The sequence below is a fragment of the Chinchilla lanigera genome, unplaced genomic scaffold (genome assembly GCF_000276665.1).
Source record: "Chinchilla lanigera isolate Chin_1 unplaced genomic scaffold, ChiLan1.0 scaffold00037, whole genome shotgun sequence".
NCBI classification, from domain to species: Eukaryota; Metazoa; Chordata; class Mammalia; order Rodentia; family Chinchillidae; genus Chinchilla; species Chinchilla lanigera.
The window spans coordinates 12,936,588-12,951,947 of record NW_004955438.1 but is presented as its reverse complement, the minus strand read 5'-3'; the positions used below and the strand labels follow the sequence as shown (position 1 = coordinate 12,951,947).

The 15,360-nt window shown below is 54.0% G+C and overlaps 1 protein-coding gene and 1 long non-coding RNA gene across 7 annotated transcripts in view; both read left to right on the top strand.

Moving 5' to 3' along the window:
• Positions 1 to 5,354, top strand: part of Ttc7b (tetratricopeptide repeat domain 7B) — a 218,646-nt gene extending 213,292 nt beyond the window's left edge. For all 5 annotated transcript variants that reach the window (XM_005390284.1, XM_013517240.1, XM_013517239.1 and 2 more), the window contains one exon: positions 4,367 to 5,354. In XM_005390284.1, the coding sequence (XP_005390341.1) occupies positions 4,367 to 4,588 (222 nt within the window). In that variant the 3' untranslated portion in view covers positions 4,589 to 5,354. The remainder of the gene's footprint in view (positions 1 to 4,366) is intronic.
• Positions 5,355 to 11,424: 6,070 nt separating this feature from the next.
• LOC102014085 lies at positions 11,425 to 14,020 on the top strand. Of its 2 annotated transcripts, XR_261930.2 has the most exons (3): positions 11,425 to 11,592; positions 12,525 to 12,673; positions 13,537 to 14,020. It is a non-coding gene; the product is annotated as an uncharacterized LOC102014085 (long non-coding RNA). The 2 variants fall into 2 exon arrangements; XR_001235126.1 differs by lacking the exon at positions 13,537 to 14,020 and having other exon boundaries at positions 12,525 to 13,326.
• The last annotated feature ends 1,340 nt before the right edge of the window (positions 14,021 to 15,360 follow it).

The following is a 15,360-nucleotide window of genomic DNA, read 5'->3' as shown; positions in this document are numbered from 1 at the left end:
CTCCCACCTGTGGCCACCCTCTTGCAGTGCTGACTCTAAGCAGTGGCTCAGACCCCGGCTGGAGCTTGCTCCGGCTGCTCTTGTGGCATGACTGATTTCTGAGCTGCTCTGGGCTCACCAGGGCACTTGGGTGAGGCCTATTTTTCATGCCCCTGCCAAGCTTGTGCTGGCAGCCCCGGCAAGTCTGCGCTGTCTCCCTGAGCTGCTCCAGCATTAGGAATTAATTCCACTAAACAGATTGCTCAGGAAGCCTCAAGGTCACCTGGGAACACAGCCTGTTCCTGCCTTAGGAATACGAGCCCAGCTCTGGGGAGGCACAAGAGCCCTCAAACGTGAGGTGCCTGGCACTGAGGCAGATGGTGGATTTTGGGCATGAGCAGTGCCCCTGCCCTGTGCTCTGGAGCTCCCACAGCAGGCTGTATCCAGCCTCAGTGCCTGCCACAATCTGAGAGAATCCCCAGCTCCAGCAGGGCGAGGGGAGTTTCCACTGAGAACAGACCCACCAGACTTCCATGCCTCACTAACTCACGTCCTCGCGAACGGGACCCCACAGCCATCGCAAACCACAAGACCCCGCCAGCCTGTGGGCCACCAAAGGTGGCGGGCAAGGTCCCCTCCCAATCCACAAGCAAATATGAAGTATGCTCCCAGGCAGCAGTTTGAGCCAGAGAAAAGCTGCCTTGGAGAGGAGCGATTTCCCAGTTGTAACATGGGAAGGAGCAGTAAAATCAGCAGTTAGTGATCAGAGAAATGAAAGGGAAGACAGCGCGACAGACACCCATTTGCTGCTGCTGGGATGGAGCTGGGTTATTGCCCAAGTGCACTGGGGTGAGAGAGTCCCACGGAGCTCACGGCCCTGGTCACAGGCTTGCCTCCTATAGCCACAGGGCAGCACGGGTGGTGAACAGGACAGGCGGCTTTGGCGCTGACAGATCAGGGCCAGCAGTAGTTTGGTGTTCACCAGCCCTATGACCTTGGACTAGACCTTGCCCTCTCTGGCCCTGTATCTAAAGGGGTGCTGATGGATGAGCCCAGTAAAGTGCCCAGCATGGAGCCTGACTGGCAGGCACCATTCCGAGCAGGCTCCCTGCAGAGAAAGAAAGCAGCGCGGTAGAGCCGGCTGGACCTGAGTTGCGTTCTCTTCTGCAGACAGGGGAGCGAGGACCACTCCTTCTGCTTTACATGGCAGCTTGTCCCTTGTCACTCGCTTGCCAGAAGCAACTCAGAAGCCTGTTGCAGGTGTGTTCAGTGTCCTGACTTACTGAGCTGTGCCTTGAAGAACGCCAGCTGCCCCTTTGTGACCCCTCCACGCAGCCGCTCACTGCCACTGCCCAGACCTCTCTCCACCCCGTCTTCTGTTGGCTCTATGGAATGTTCTAGAAGGAGCTGGGCTGACAACTTCCCCTGGAAAGAAGCAGCAGAGCCTGTTAGACCTGACATCCTGCTGACTGCGACCTGGCAGTAACCCCTGGTTAGGAAAGGGAGGATGTCAAGTTTTCACATTTTCTCAAAGGTCCAAGGTAGGGAGAGCTCCAACCTAGACAGTGGGTGCCACCCACCCTGGACTCCACACAGAGCCACGCAGACCCTAGGAGACAGGAGAATGGGTTCTGCAGTAACCAGCTGCTCCCTTGCGCAGGAGGCTCTGGGAGCCGTAGTTTACTCACCTGCAAAGTAGGACTAGACGCACCTAACAGATGTCCAGCTGCGACACTCGCTAAGGCAGAGAGAACCAGCCTCCTACACTGCTGCATGTGGGTCCTGGCCATGCCCCGGTGAAATGGCTTTGGGGCTGCCGGGAATCAAGTGCTCTTAGGACAGTCCTGTGTGGCACAGACACAACGACATGTTTGTGATGAGTACTGCAGTGGTGTTAACACTCATCCTCGTAGCAGGCCAGGTGCAGTCCCGAAGTCTGCCCTGCTTTCACACCCTTAGCCTTGGGGATGAGCGGACAGCGCTGGGGGAGACCCCCACACAGACTGAGGCTGGCTGTCTATGGGGCCCTGACTCCTCCTTTTCCTCTTCTTCCCCCTCCATGTCTTCCTCCTCACCCATGAAGACTCCCTGAACTCTCCCTCCCAGAACCGGGGCTGTCCTTCTCCACCTCCCGGTGGAGGAGTTTCCACCGGGCTCACACCTGCCTGGGCCTGGGTCCGCTCTGCAGTGTCCCACTTAACTGGAGCTCTGTCCACGTGATCTTGGGTACAGGTGACTCTCAGAAGTCAGGCTGCTTTTCATGGCACCTCTAAGGCCACACATGCTGGGGGGAGCGCAGCCCCAGCAGCCCTCAGGGCCTGGACTCTGCCCACTGCAGCACCCTACTTCCAGGGTCAATGTGCCTGTCAGAGACAGCTTCTGGGATGAGCCCCCTGCTGCCTGCACTGGCGGGGCTGCAATCCACTGTCCAAGGGGGTTTATACCACTCGGCTGGCAGCCTCTGCTTCTGAGAGCAGAACCACTGTCCCTTGCCCATGAGTGAAATGCAAATTTGTGGGAATATGCATGCACCCCCTGGAGAAGAGCTGGGCTTCCCTGGGAGACCCAGAATGAGCCTAGAATGACCAGCAGGCCACAATGTCACTTTCCTGGGTGGGAAGACTGACCACTGTAAAGATGCCGGGTTTATCCACAATACTTAGACATCTAGTGCGAGTACAATTCAACTCCTAAGGGGAATGAACAGATGATTTTGCCATTCATCTGGAACAGAATAGAGAAAGATTGTTGGGAAATATATAAAAACAAAGAGCAGAGAGGAAAGACTAACCCTACCTGTTAAAACATGATTAGGAATAATGGAAATTAAAACAGTATGATGCTTGTACAAAGCTGGCCGTTGCAGCTCACTGGAAAATAATATAGAGCCCCCGTTTCCTGTCCTAATTCACTGTACAACAAAGGCAGAGTCTGACATGGGTGATGGGCAGGATTCATTAGTTTGGTCCAGCGCAGTGGGAGAAGTCCGTCTCTGCTAAGGTAAAGTCATCTACTTACTCCTGGGCAAATCACAATACAGAGAACGCACATGTGTCAGGTCACTGAGGGATCACTTTCTAACCCTTGAAAGGACCCAGAAAAGTCATCACCCACCAATGAATTTAATTTAAAAAACAAAACCTTGACTCAAAGAACATTCAACAGTCAAGAACAGGATAGAATAATATGATAGAGGATGAATATTAGGCCCGTGGAAGGGTCCTAGACAAAGGCGAGGGAAATAGTTAACCTCAATCGTTATGAAGGAAGCCTGGATTTCTACGGGGAGGGACCGCAGAGGACCGATGCGGGAAAGGGGAGGAGACAAGCACCGAACTCTCGTGGCTGGGCAAGTGTTGCAAACATTTGCTGATAAATTTGCAGCCTGTTGGAGAGCCCTAGAAAAAGTCTTAATCTTCTTACCCAGTAACAGCCACTTGGGAAAATTTGCCCTAAAGAGAACATATCCAAATGCCTATATGGGGCCACCATGAGGAGCCCTGGGGACACTGGACCCCCATCCCTCTGCCCTCCACCTGGAGCAGTTTCCATGTGTGTGAGGGTTTTCTAAGTAAGATTTCCTGTTACCAAAGATACCTGGCTCTATTAAAAAAAAAAAAAAAAATTGAAAATCCACTCATCTAAAAGAACAGACAGGGACTTTCTGGAAAGAAGTTTATCTCTGATTTACAACAGCAGAGAAACTGGATAGGACCTCACGGTCTCTCCCCATCGCGGAGACTTAGTGTGGGAGAATGCAGTCATTGGGTGGAATAGACAAACACAAACCTCCCTTCTGGAGATGTGCAGCTTGGAAACATGTTTATGATCAGAGGTTTGAGGACCAACACATATGCCTTGAGCAAAACTGTGTGCAGCGACAGCTGTTCACGGCCTGGAGCAAGGTGGGGATGTTGAGATCAGGGTTTTGGTTGGAGCAGGAGGCTGTGGCCAAATTAAAAAGGAATCTGTGATAACTGTTATGGTAGGAATGCCCCAAATGATATTTCTTTAAGCTAAAATGCAACAGGTGACAAATATCCTTCTATGTCGGCACGTGTCAGCTGGCACGTGGCAGGTTAGTTGTACTGGGTCAGTATAGACCATGGCCTTCCAAGTGGTCCCTTCCTGGGTATTTTCAGATAAGCTGTAAGAAAGTGTCATTTTTACAATTCAAAAATGTTTGAATTTCAGCAGTCCTATGTGCTTCAAGAAACTAGTCTAGCCATGGCCCCTAAGCGCAGGAATTACTTGAGAATTTACTGTGCCTAGCCTGAGGAGGCAACATTCCCACCTCCCAGGAGCTCACTGAAAATACAGGACATCCAGGTGCCCAAAGCTGCCGAGTCTCTGACTGACAGTCTGTCTGTCTCTCTGCCCCCCGCAGGCCCTGATCCTTCACCAGCTGGGCCGCTACAGCCTGGCAGAGAAGATCCTCCGCGACGCTGTGCAGGTGAGCTCCACAGCTCACGAGGTCTGGAATGGGCTGGGCGAGGTCCTCCAGGCCCAGGGCAACGACGCAGCGGCCACCGAGTGTTTCCTGACGGCCTTGGAGCTGGAGGCCAGCAGCCCCGCTGTGCCGTTCACCATCATCCCCCGCGTGCTCTGAGCAGGTGCCCACCTCACCACCGCGCAGCCAGGGATGCCTGGCCTGGGCCACCAGGGAGCGCCTCACAGCCCCAGGGTCAAATCTGCCAACTGAGGCCCCGGATGAATGTTAACTGACCACAGTGACTAATCCAGCCAACCCAAGCGAGTCACCACCCCCTTCTCGTGCATCTCCCACTTTTTTGTCGCCAGCCCAGTGATAGTTTCCGAACCTACTGGCCTTGTTCAAAATGGATTATGTGCCATACTTGGTTAGTTGACATCCAAGTGTGAAGTACAGTGATTATGGAATTAATCGGCAAATGTCAAAGTTCAGCTTCAGTGGCAGAACAGATTATTTTTATCAGAGCTATAAAGAAAGCAACTGTCCTGTCCTGTGCCCCACCACTGTTCCTGCCCCCTGTGGCCCAGAAACCAAATGTGAATCTTCTGTTCCCACCTCAGTACTCGTCCATGCCAGGACACCAGCTGACAATTTCTTGGTTTTATTGTCAATAATTGTACTATGTGATGAATTCCTGTTCTCCTCACTTAGAACAAAGCCTGAGTCCAAGAATATTTATATTTTACCAATATATGCCTGTTACAAGAGAAGGAAATATGAGTTATTTAAGTTTAACTTTTTTATGTGAATTCAGAGTTTATTTATCGATGGAAATATGTACAAAGAAGCTTCAAATGGAATATTTACCGACATTCCTTATACATTACAGACACTTGGCTAAATGGGAAGATGATATTAATTAAAAAAATGATTTTTAAATGGACCCCTGGCTCCTGTCTTTATTGTAAAGGCTGGCAGACCTGAGACAGGCTGTGGCTTATTTCCTGGGGTGGGGGCTCCCTGTGTCTGGGCCTGCTCTGGACAGGCCACTGCTCAGGGACCACCCAGGAAAAGAAACTGCAGAGACAAACCTTGGGCCTGGGCCTGGCTGCATCGCTGTCTACCTCAGCAAGCCTGAGAAGGATCTCGATTCCATCCAAGCCTCTCTCTTCAGTCATATGTGAGGAAGCTTCTCATGGGAGACGCCTAACTTCCTGTGTCCTCAGCCTCCAAGCCTCCTCTTTGCAATAACAGCCCAGCTTTTAACTTGGAAATTTCCCATCTCTCCCCAAGTTGTCTGGATTGGGGTTTGAGATTGGAACATGTGACTGGGCCCACCCAATCAGCATCCTGTACTCGCTGACCATCGAGGCTCAGGAATGAGCAAGTGGCTGATACAGTCCAATCTGAGCTACAAGGAAAGACGCTCTTTCTTCCCAGCTGACTTAAACCTCAGAGGTGAGGCTGGAACCTCAGCAGCCCTCCTGCCACCATGAGGGAAGGTGTAGAGGTGTGGGAGCCAAAGACTGAATCAAACAGAGCAGACAGCAAGACCAGAAAGCCAAGCAGACTTCTATAATTACCCACAGCAATGAAGCTGAGCAGATATAGGGTAGCCCCACCTTGTCAGGACTCAGGAAATGTGGAGGACTTGAGCCCTGACCTTAGTTACTCTAAGCCTGGAGGACCCCACCCAAGGGGAGACAACTCCTCTGACTCACTGAGGCAGGCAGGTGATGGGCCAGCTAGGACCTGCTCTGGAGAGAGAAAATGGGCACCCCAGCCTCAGCATCTACTCTGCCATGGACTTGCAAAGTCAGACCCTGGTGGGAAGGGCAGGTGGTCAGTGTGGTGGCAGCTGGAGGCTCAGTCCTGTCATTGGCACAGAAGTGTGTGTGTAGGACCACTCATATCAAGACCAGGCAGGAAGGGGACCCGCCCAAGGCTGACGGTCCAGGCCCCTCCCCCGCTGCTTACTCAGAGGTCCAGCTCTTGCCGGGCTGCCACCTGGAACCCTGTGCACTGTAAGACCAGGTCCTCGGTCCCCTCCATCCTGGCCGTCTCCCTGGGGAGAACCACCTCTCTCGGGCTCTCTACCCACAGGGCTCAAGGATGGACATGGCCTGGCAGCCACAGTCCCCATCACAGCAGCTGCTTGAGGTTTGGGCGTGTGACCCAAGGTTGGCCAGCGAGAGTTCCCTCCTGGAAATGTTAGCAAAATGTCTTTCTGCTAGGCTTTCGGTCTTGGTAGAATGCTGATCTGGTATCGTCCAGAGCCACCTCCCTGAGAATGGTGCCAACTTAGGAAAAGAGGAAATGGAGAGAGACCCGTCACAGGGTCACCCTTGGAGCCCAAGGCTTTTCCATCCATCACATGAGTCAGTCTAGCCCCTGTCCCGCTCAGAGCACGTGCAGTGGGGCTCCATCACCGGAAGGGCTGCGGTGCCCAACATTCCCCACCCAGAAACTCTTCCGATCACCTCCGTTCTCTGCCTTAATCCTACCCACCTCAAGTTCTGCTTTCCTGAAAATCCTGTCTTTTGTGCCCAAACCACACCTCTAATCTCTCTGCCTTTCCCCGCTTCATGCCAGTAGCTTGGCCCCAAGCCCTTCAGGCTCCCACCAGCGCACAGTAGGGTCCTCCCTACTTTTGCCTTGGCCACCCCTGCGGAGATTCACATCAGGTCTGTTCTCCCTTGGGTCCCCTCAGTGCCCCCTCCCCCCAGCTCTTGTCCAGAGCCAGACTCCATGTTCCAGCAATCCTGGTTGGCCCCAGCCCCTCACTGCTGCGGCTTCTTCCTAGTCCTCCGACCTGCCAAGCTGTCCCCAGTGAAGAGCTTGACTCACCCATTCACTCGGCCATGCATTCCCAGCTGAGGATGCTGCAGCCCAAAGAACACAAAACACCTGCTCCAGAGCCCCCAGCCGAATGAGATGGGACTCAGGCCTCTGAAGGGTACTAAGTCTGCCCAGTGTGGTGGGTTTTCCCACCATAAGATATGGGAGGTGCTTTAACCCCAGGACCAGGGCTGACCGTAAGCCTAGACCAGTCATTCCCCTTTCCTGGTCCTGGTTTCCTCATCTGTAAAATTCATTCACTCATTCACTCATTTGTTCGTTCATCCAAGAGGCATCTGCTGAGTGCTCACAACATGCCAGAAACTTCTTAGATATCTGTGGGGCAGCAGTGCGTGAAGCGGGTACCTCCCACTGGGGGTCCGCCATCTTGAGGAGCACTCAGGCGGAGAGCACAGCAGGTGAGCTGCAAGAGGAACAACAAAGCAGGCCTTGGCTGGAGGGAATGGCCAGGCCTGTAGGTGGGAAATATGGGTGCAGGTAGCTCGGAAGGCTCTCCAGTGAGGTGACATTTGGGCAGAGTGAGCCTGGCAGATCTGTGGGGGAAGGCGCCCGCGGAAGGAGGGACACCAGGGGAAAGGCTCAGAGGCAGGAGGAGCAGCCGGGGTGCTAAAGGAAGCCAAAGCAAGCAGAGGAGGCCAAAGACTTAATGGGCCAGACACGGGGGCCCTTAAGAGCCATGGGGCAGGTATGTGTTTCTTTTGTCTACAGTAAGAAATTTCCACCAGCTCTGGGCTTGAAATTCAGAAGTCTAAATCACAAATTCAGAAGTCTAAATCAAGGTTTAGAGGATCCATTTCCTCACTTTGCCCAGATTCTGGAAGCTTCCTCTTCCTTTGGCTCATGGCTGCACATCACATACCATCTTCCTTCTTCCTCTGACCTGCTTGCCTCCCTCCTAGAAGGACCCGTGTGATGACCGTGAGACAACCCCAGATCCCCTCCTCCCCTCACACTCCTTCCTCTAACCACATCTGCAAGGCCCCTATTGCCGCATGAGGGGCAAAGTCACAGGATGTAGGAATTAGGGTGAAGAGATTTTGGGGGAGTGAAGGGAAGGACATTATTCTGCCGACGCACGGTGACATGGGACCATCAGCGGCTCCTACAGGCATCCAGTGAGTGGCCATGTGGGGCCTAAGAAGTGGTGAGGGGCGGTTGGGTTGCACATGGTCTGAGGACAAAAGGATGTGCTCTCCTGTGAGCCCCGGGGCATGATGGGAAGAGTGAAGTCGGGGATGATGGCCAGTGTTGAGCTTGGGGAAAGATGGAGCTGTCACTGACATGGATGTGGGGAGGTGAGGAAGACAGGAGCCTGCTTTCAGGCAGGCTGAGCGGTAGATGCCCGTGGAGCCTCTGAGGAAGGAGGCAGCAGGCCAGGCTGCAGGACACAGGAAGAACCCCCGGGAGGAGCGAGCAGGAGCCAGGCCGTGGCCTGAGTGGACCTCCTTGGGACACGTGGAGACACACAGGAAGAAGTCAGGTCTTAGCACCAGGCTTGGTTAGGTTTTCAGGTGGGACAGAGGAGAAGTCGGCAAAGAGCAGCAGCAGCAGCGTAAGGAGGAAGAGGAAGGAAGAACATGGAGTCTCAGGAGCCAAGCAAAGGCTGAACTTCAAGCAGGAGCGGGTGGCACCTGTGTTCAGCACCCAGGGTTCCAGGGGTCAGGCATAAGGACCGACCCTGGGGTGTGGTGATGTGGAGGTCGACAGAGATCCTGACAAGAGCTGTACTACAGAAGGATTGACTTGTGCTCACCCAAAAACACTGTATGATGAATCCCTAACCCCCAGTGTGTCTATATTTGGATATAGGACCACTAAGAAAATAAGCTAAATGAGGTCATAAGGGTGGGGCCCTTATCCGACAGTTAGTGCCCTTAGAAGACAAGGACATGTGGGGACACAGGGAGGAGGCAGCTGTCTGTAAGCTGAGACAGGAGCCCTCACCACAATCCAAATTGGCGGAACCTTGATCTTGGACTTCAGTCTCCAAAACTGTGAGGATTTCTGTTTGTTGAAGCCACCCCGTCTGTGGCTTCTTTTTTATGACAGCCTGAGCTGACTAAGGCAAGCTGTTTGGGCAGCATGGAGGGGTAAAGCCGGGCTGGAGTGGGCTCCGGAGAGAAAAAGGAGGCGAGGGTTTGGAGCATGAGCATCTTTTCCAAGAATGTCACTGTCGAGGGAGCCGAGCATGGGGAACAGGGTGGTGGGCGGGGAGGGGTTGTTTCTAGAAGGCTGATGCTGAGCTTGCTTGGTTTACAGAGGGGAGGTGACAAGGCCAGAGGGTGACAACCTACCACTGCGGGCAGGGGCTGCCCGGGAATGGCAAAGAGAGGGACAGTTTCCAGGTTGGTCCCACAGGGTAGTAACAGGGGGAGGCCCGAGCACCTGGGTACCCTGTACCAGTGAGCTATGGGGCAGGGACCCAGTGTCTCAGTGAGCAGGGAGCAAGCAGAGGGTGAAGATGGGGGTGACCTGGGGAGTTAGGAATAGAGGAATGTGAATGAGCCGGTAAGGGACGGAGAGAGGAGAGGCTGTTGCTCTTCTTTAAAGGGAGACAACCCCTGGGGGCTGAGAAGGATCCCAAGGACCCAGCGGGTATGGACCAGAGCTGGGCTCTCCCATCTCCAACCTCACTTGTAACCCATGGGCTCATCTGTGTGTGTGTCTCCAGGTCCCAGGCCTGGGCAGGGGCCGCGGCTCTGTACACCCTCGGGGTCTGAGCCCCTCGCCCATCTTCAAGCTGTAAGGGAAGGTGTGCAAGCCCATGTGCGTGTCCATGTCTGTGGCCACAAGGAACAGCTGCAGCTTCCTCCGGTTGACCACTCAGAGCTCCTTGGTGGCCACATATCACCCTGGGATGCCCCTGCTGTCTGCCCACCACACCCTGTCTTTGCCAGGTGCTGTGCCCACCATACCTGGAGCTGCCCCGCCTCACCCTGTCGGTGCTGGGCACACGGCCAGCCTGTCACCTGCCACCCCTTCCACAGCTCCAGCCCAGCAGCCCTTCCCAGGTCTCCCAGTACCAGGCTGGCTGAAGGCCTGGGAGCAGCAGGCGGGGCTCCCCAGGTCGGCCAGCGCATGTTCCTGCCGTCTCCCTTTCACACTTCCCCTTCCTGCAGCCCGGCTCCACTCTCGGGTCTCCCCCAGTCTCATTTCTGCTCTCCCCCGTCACCTCTCAAGGCCAGCAGGGTGGGCGTTGCCCAGATGGGGATGCCAGCCTTGTAGTAGGATAAGTAGCGCCCTAGAGTTTTGTGAAGGTGGCGGCAAGCTCCCCTCACTGGCTCCTCTCTGTCCTTTCTGCCTGCTCCAAAAACACAACCACAAGCCCTAAGACCCTCTTCAGATCCTGCGGGGAGGGGATCAGTGGACAGGCTGTGCTGGCCTCAGGGACCCTGCACACATGCATATGCACAACACATTCGCGCACACACATACACACATGGACACGGACAGCTAAAGATGGAGGGGAAGGGCAAGCACGCCACCCCTGCCGCCAGCCCTTTTCCCACATGGTCCCCATTTCCTGCTCCCCACCCACGCACAGCCGGATGGGACCAGGAAAAGGACATCCGGTAAACGTTTCGCTCACAGACATGGGCTCCTCCACAAGGTCCGTGGGGGCTCTGCCGTGGCCCCTCTGTAAGGCCATGCCCCGGGAGACCCCCTCCACCCCTGTGCCTCTCGAGGGGCAACCCTGAGCCACTGTCCCTCTTGGCACTCACAGTCAGATGGACAGTTGTCTCTCTTCAGCCTGCTTCTGGGTTGAGACATGAGTCAGCAGGCAGCTGCAGGGTTGGGGGGTGGCAGGCAGGGGACACCAAGGCCACCACCCCATGGGCCACCATACGCAGCTTCAGGGTCAGGTGAGCAAGCGGGACCCTTCCCGGATGCTCAGGCCGGGCATGGTGCTGGCCACAGGGAGGTGGCAGGAAGATGGTGGGGCGCTTTCTGCAGCTCCCTCTCCAGCCAGGAGCTCCAGCGGGCCATCTGGCGGCCCACAGCCTCCACCTCCTCCACCTTCAGCCGTTTGACCTTGACCGCTTGAGGACAATAGGGTTTCCTGGTGACCACTGGGCTGTGGGTCACACAGACCTGGCTGGCATCCCAGCTCTGCCTGATCACGTCACTCTGAAGGACTAGGAGCCTCCCTCTCCAGTCCCCACGGCAGGGCCAGAACGTTCCCTCTTGAGACTGCTGGGCATATTAACAGAGGTGGTGCATGTGAAGGGTTTCCTCCTTCCTTCCTCTTGAGCACAGGGCCCGGGTGCCCAGGACACACCGAGAGCCCACTGAGGGAGGACAGCTGCAGAGTGCTGTGCCAGGTAAGCTGGGCAGACGTCCCAGTCCCACTCTGCTCTACATGGGGGAGGGGGCGAGAGGGTGGGCGAGGAGGAGTGGGTGCACTGGGTGTAGGGCCTGTCTCACCCCTGTGCTAGGTCTGCAGGGGCCCAGAAGGCCTCTCCTCGCCTTGGCCTCCTCTGGGCTGAGGCCCCTGGGGGACCTGAGGCCTAGTGAGGTGCAGGCCCACAGCGGCCTGGGGCAGCACCTTGAGGGCCACAGGCTCGGGCTGCAGGGCCACCTGGGCTGGAGTTGGAATCTGAGCCTGGCCACCCTGTCTGTGAGGAAATGCAGGCCAGTTACTAGTCCTTCCTCAGTCTCAGTTTCCTTCTCTGCCACATGGGAGAACAACATCTGCAAAGATCTGACGTATGTCCAACCCAGCCACACACTGGGCACACAGCCCGTACTGCCCTGGAGCCAAGCCCTGCCCTCCAGGCAGCGCCCTGAAGGGTCCACCCCAGGCCACACAGGAAGAAGGGAACCCAGCCTGGGCCTCGGCCTTATCTGCGGCCCTGTAGGCCTTCGGCTACACCCAGGGAGGGATGACTCCCAGAGTGTGGAGCCATCCCCTCAAATCCACCCTGCAGCTCCTGGGCACCAGCTCAGCATGAAACCATCCAAGCAGCAGCTAGGCCTTCCCTGGTCAGCTGCTGTGATCCCACACGCCAAGTGCCAGACCCAGGGACCCAGCCAGAGGGGATGGGGGGTGGCTGGGGACTGGGGAGATGGACCACAAACAGAAGTGAGAGTGAGTAAGATCATAAGATGCAGGGAGAATGACCCAGAGCAAGTTTTAAGGGGTTTGGGAGGGCTACTTTAGATCAGGTGGTCAGGAAGCATCTCTGCAAAGGGGTAACACTGAGTGACGAGAAGGTGCCCACGGTGGCAGAGTCTGGGGTTCTCTGTCTTTTAGAGCCATCTTCAGCAAATGTTCGAGGAGCCTGAGGTTCTACCACTCTCCACCGGTAACCAGGACCAGAGTGTGCTGAAGACCAGCCTGCCCTCACATCACCAACAAGGATCCAACCCCATGAGGAAGATAAAGCATCTCCCAAGCTGAAAGTATGAAATCTCTTCATTTAAAAATATGTAACTAATTTAATTTTGCAACTATTTGTATGTTGTTGACAGTAGCTTTTAAATCAATACAATTAAATAAGAAATGAAAGGAGCTCAAAACCAGTGAGACTTCCCAGCACAGCGCTTTCAAATTCTCCAGCTCTCTACTTTGTAGATACAGTAGTACAGTATTTTACCAATGATACTTCACTGTTTTTTAAATCTTGGCCAAGCTGTTCTTTGGGCCGGGGCTGCTCCTATCTGTACTGGCGATGGAGCTCCCGAGTAGGGGAGAAGCTGGGCCCCAGCTATGCTTTGGATATGGTTGCAATGTCCTCCAAGAGGCCACTGTTACGAAAGTCTCTGCTCTGCAGGCCAGGCTATTTGGAGGTGGTGGATCCTTTGGGAGGCGGGGCCTGTGGGAGGCGGGGCCTTGGGCGGGGCCTGGTGAGAGGTCCCTAGCCTTTTGGAGGGGCGGGCCCAAGAAGGTGTCAGTGCTTTCTACTTCCGGTTAGAGAGCTGGCCTCTGCCCTGACTTGTGCCTTTCCACTGCAATCTGCCTTTTCCGTGAGATCCTCAGGAGAACTGAGGAGATTGAGGCACTTGCCCTTGAAGCTCCAAAACTGTGAGCTAAATAAACCTCTTTTATTAAGTTAGCTGCCTTGAGTGTTTCATTGTGACACAAAACTGATTCCTACAGTCACCTACGGCTCTGTTTGGTTCTGTTTTTTTCAATAGCGTGCAGCTTTTCGTTTTCTTTCATGATCATGAAGTACATATCCACCATGGTAGTTTCCTGCTGCTGCTGTAATAAACTGCCACAAAACTTAGTACCTTAAAAACCACACTAATTTTTTATTCTACAGTTCTGGAAGTCAGAAGTCCGAAATGGTTCTTAAGTGGTAAAATCAAGGTGACAGCAGAGCTGTGCTCCTTCTGGATGTCATAGGGAGACTCTGCCCTTTGCCGCTCGGGGTTTGTTGCTTTCCCCGACTGTCCTCCACCCTCTTTCATTTGAAAGAACTTCGCGGCTACTTGCGGCCCTCATGGATCATCCGGGACAATCTCTCCACCTCAACGTCCTTCAGTTAGTCACATCTACAAAGTTCCTTTTGCCATGGAAGATGCATATTTACAGGTTCCAGAGGGTAGGATGTGGACATCTTCAGGGCCATTATTCCACCTGCCGAGGGACAATTTCCACCATGGACGCTTTCGGGAATATAAAGGTTTGTGTCATTCTGTTCTGCCGTCTTGTGTCCACCTTCTCAACATTTTGGCTTAATGCCTTCCAGCACTTTCCTATGAGTACATATTTCAATGATGTGACATCATACTACGTACAACACATTACAGACCTTTTCTCTTAATATTCTTTCTGTCATTAAAACTCTTTATGGCTAATTTAAAGACAGCTTTCTTCTATTACATGAAGGTACTGCGCATTATTTAATCCAAGTTCCACACTGTCATACCACGTACAGTGGGATAATGTGTGTCAGCTTGCATTTATTGTGTACCAGGCTTCGTTCTGAGTGGTTTACATATACCGACTCTTCTAATCCCCATGGCAACCCTGTACGGTGGATAGTGTTGCTATGGACACAAGTACAGGTGAGGAACCAAGGCTCCTTCGAGATGAAGGAACTTGCCAAAGGCTGGGGGTCACTAGAGGTGGACTTGCACCCAGGTGCCTGACTGCAGAACCCGCTCTTTTAGCTGCTCATGTACATATTTTTCTCCAGTGTCTTTGATTACTTATCATAACTTCCAGGAGGAATGTTAATCCACTAGCTCGTGTTTGTTTTTTGTTTTGTTTTGTTTTGTTTGTTTTTTTTCGGGTACCAGGAATCAAACTCATGACCTTGCGCTTGCCAGGCAGGCGCTGTGCCGCTGAGCTAAATCCCCGACCCCATAGCTCATGTTTATTAGCACACATTTGTTGTGTTTGCGACCAATTATCTCATTTAATCCTCACCCCATTAAGAAGTGTCAGGAAACTGACCAGAGCCAGGCTGGTTGGTTGAATTGCTAGTTTCTGCCCAGTGACTCTAGGAGTGGCCTATCAGGGGCAGTGATGACAACAAGTTCACCTTGCCAGATGAAACCCGGTGAATGGGAAGGGCAGGCAGACTGTCGCATTGGCAGCAGTGCCAAGGCAGCTACACAATCTGGCCAGGGCAGGGCCTGGCTGTCTAACATTTCAGGCACCGGTGAAATGGCTGGCAGAACAGGATTCTGGTGGCAGGTATGTGGACACAGAGCACAAGGCCCTAGTCCTAGGGCACCCCAGGTGTAGAGGGTTCTGGGCTCATTAGAGGCCTCTGTGCAATATGGCTACATGACATGGCTCATTTTGTATAGCTATAATAGAACACCACAGACTGGGAAGCCCAAGATGGCGGTGGAGGCTGGGAAGTCCAAGATGGTGGTGCATGGGTCTTCCAACTCTGTCAACCCGTGGCAGAAGGAAAAGAAAAGGGAGTGAGCAAGAGGAGCTGAACTCATCCTCTTGTAAGGAAGCTGTTCCCATAGTTACAGCACCAGTGCATGCTTGCTGAGAGAGCCCTCCTTGACTAATCATCTCTTGAGTCTGGGCCCCAGCTCGGTGTGGTGGTGCATTCCTGAAATCCCAGCACTCTGGAGGCTGAGGCAGGAGGATCACTGCGAGATGAAGGCCAACCTAAACT